A 1749-nucleotide genomic window follows, 5' to 3' on the forward strand; every position below is an offset into this window, starting at 1 on the left:
TATCAAAAATAGAACGCCCATGTACAAACGCAGCTTGCTCAATCCCAACCAAGTGAGGCAACACTTTTTTAAGTCTATTAGCAAGAATTTTACTAATAGTCTTGTAAATGGTGTTGCAGCAAGAGATAGGGCGAAAATCCAAGACTGTATTGGCATTTTCAGATTTTGGGAGGAGGGCAATGACAGTGGCATTGATCTCCTTAAGCATTTTTCCGGACCTGAAAAAGTCAGTGATTGCTCTAGTAAAATCTCCCTGAATAATTGTCCAGGCTTGTTTAAAGAATCCAGATGTATACCCGTCAGGTCCCGGGCTTTTATTCTGGTCAATAGAGAAGAGGGCGAATTTTATTTCGTCAGGGGTAACATTCTGGGTGAGCAGCTGTTGCATAGCATCAGTAAGGCATGGACCAGAATTTATAACCCCCAGGTCAGGCACGACGTTGGGGTCAGCCTCCCCTAACAGTGTCTTATAATACTCCTCAAAAGCATTACCAATAGAGTCTATATCCTCGCAAATTTTCCCATTTATGTCATGGACTTTAGATATGGAGTTTGAGTTCTTTCTTGCTGCTACTTTGGCGAAGAAATATGCAGAATTGGTATCCATAGCCTTTATATCATGTTCTTTAGCCCTCTGATGAAGCATGCCGAGCTCAGATTTTTTAAGTTGATAATAAGCCTTGGAGAGAGCATTTTCCTCCCCCTGCAGGTCTTCATTTGTGGGATTGGCTTGAAGGAGAAGTTGGCATGTGTGAAGCTTTTCTTGGGCTGTTTTGACCCTAGCAGAGATTTGAGAGTATTTGCTGGCATTCAGCTTCTTAAAGGCTGGCTTCAGTAGCTTAAGACGCGTAATTAATTGATACATTGCAGTACCCTTAACTTTTGTGGACCAAATCTGGGCAACAGTAACCATAAATGAAGGGTCAGCACTCCAGCAGTTAAGGAATTGGAAGGGCTTAGGCCTAGATTGGATAGCAGGGTCAACAAGAATAATCAAGGGAGAGTGATCTCGATATCCCCAGAGGGAAGGGCCTCAAAGAAAAGAAGATGGGAAGGTGAGGAGCCAGTCAGCATTGCAGAGGACCCTATCAAGTTTAATCCACTTTCTACTTGCAGGATTTTGATTATTAGTCCAAGTGTAAAAGCATCCCATGGTGGAGAGGTCATTAAGGCTGGCATCATCAAGGCACGAATTGAAGTCATCCAACTCAGAAAGCACAGGATGACAATCACTAATCCTTTCATCAACACTTCGAACACAATTAAAATCTCCTAAAATAAGCCAGGGGGAAGTAAATTGGGAGTTCCTAAGGTGATCCCACAGCTGCATCCTAGTGCCACCATCATTTGAACCATACACAAACGTAACATTCCCAGAAAAGGAGTTCAAATACCGAATATGGACAAGAATCCATTGATTTGCTTCACTAATAACAAAACCTTTAGGAGAGAGCTCTTCCACAGAGCCAAATTCTACCATTGTAATGTGAATTGTAGTTATGGGTAAGGACAAATTGCTTGAAAGAAGAGCACATTGCATTATTCATTTTATGAATCTTAATTCTAGTTTCCAAAACTCCTATAATATCCAGTTTATGTTTGTTAAACAGAGCCACTACTTCCATTTGTTTGAGGTATTCATTCATACCCCTTATATTCCATGTTCCAATTTTCATGGGGGGGGTGTGAGATTTTTGGTCCCCTCAATAATCAGCTCATCTAATGGCCTGCTAACAGTGTTCTGCCCAG

General features: G+C 41.6%; 1 protein-coding gene across 1 annotated transcript; it reads right to left on the bottom strand.

Annotated features, from left to right (window-relative positions):
- Positions 1-1033: 1033 nt before the first annotated feature.
- LOC141639580 (uncharacterized) lies at positions 1034-1480 on the bottom strand. Its single transcript, XM_074448665.1, has one exon. It carries the CDS (start codon positions 1478-1480, stop codon positions 1034-1036), a length of 447 nt encoding a protein of 148 aa, XP_074304766.1.
- Between the last annotated feature and the right edge of the window lie 269 nt (positions 1481-1749).

Source organism: Silene latifolia, unplaced genomic scaffold, assembly GCF_048544455.1.
Source record: "Silene latifolia isolate original U9 population unplaced genomic scaffold, ASM4854445v1 scaffold_454, whole genome shotgun sequence".
Taxonomy (NCBI): Eukaryota; Viridiplantae; Streptophyta; class Magnoliopsida; order Caryophyllales; family Caryophyllaceae; genus Silene; species Silene latifolia.

Bases quoted from the DNA above. Each gene is read 5' to 3' on its own strand.
- LOC141639580 (XM_074448665.1), bottom strand. From the start codon at position 1,480: ATGGTAGAATTTGGCTCTGTGGAAGAGCTCTCTCCTAAAGGTTTTGTT.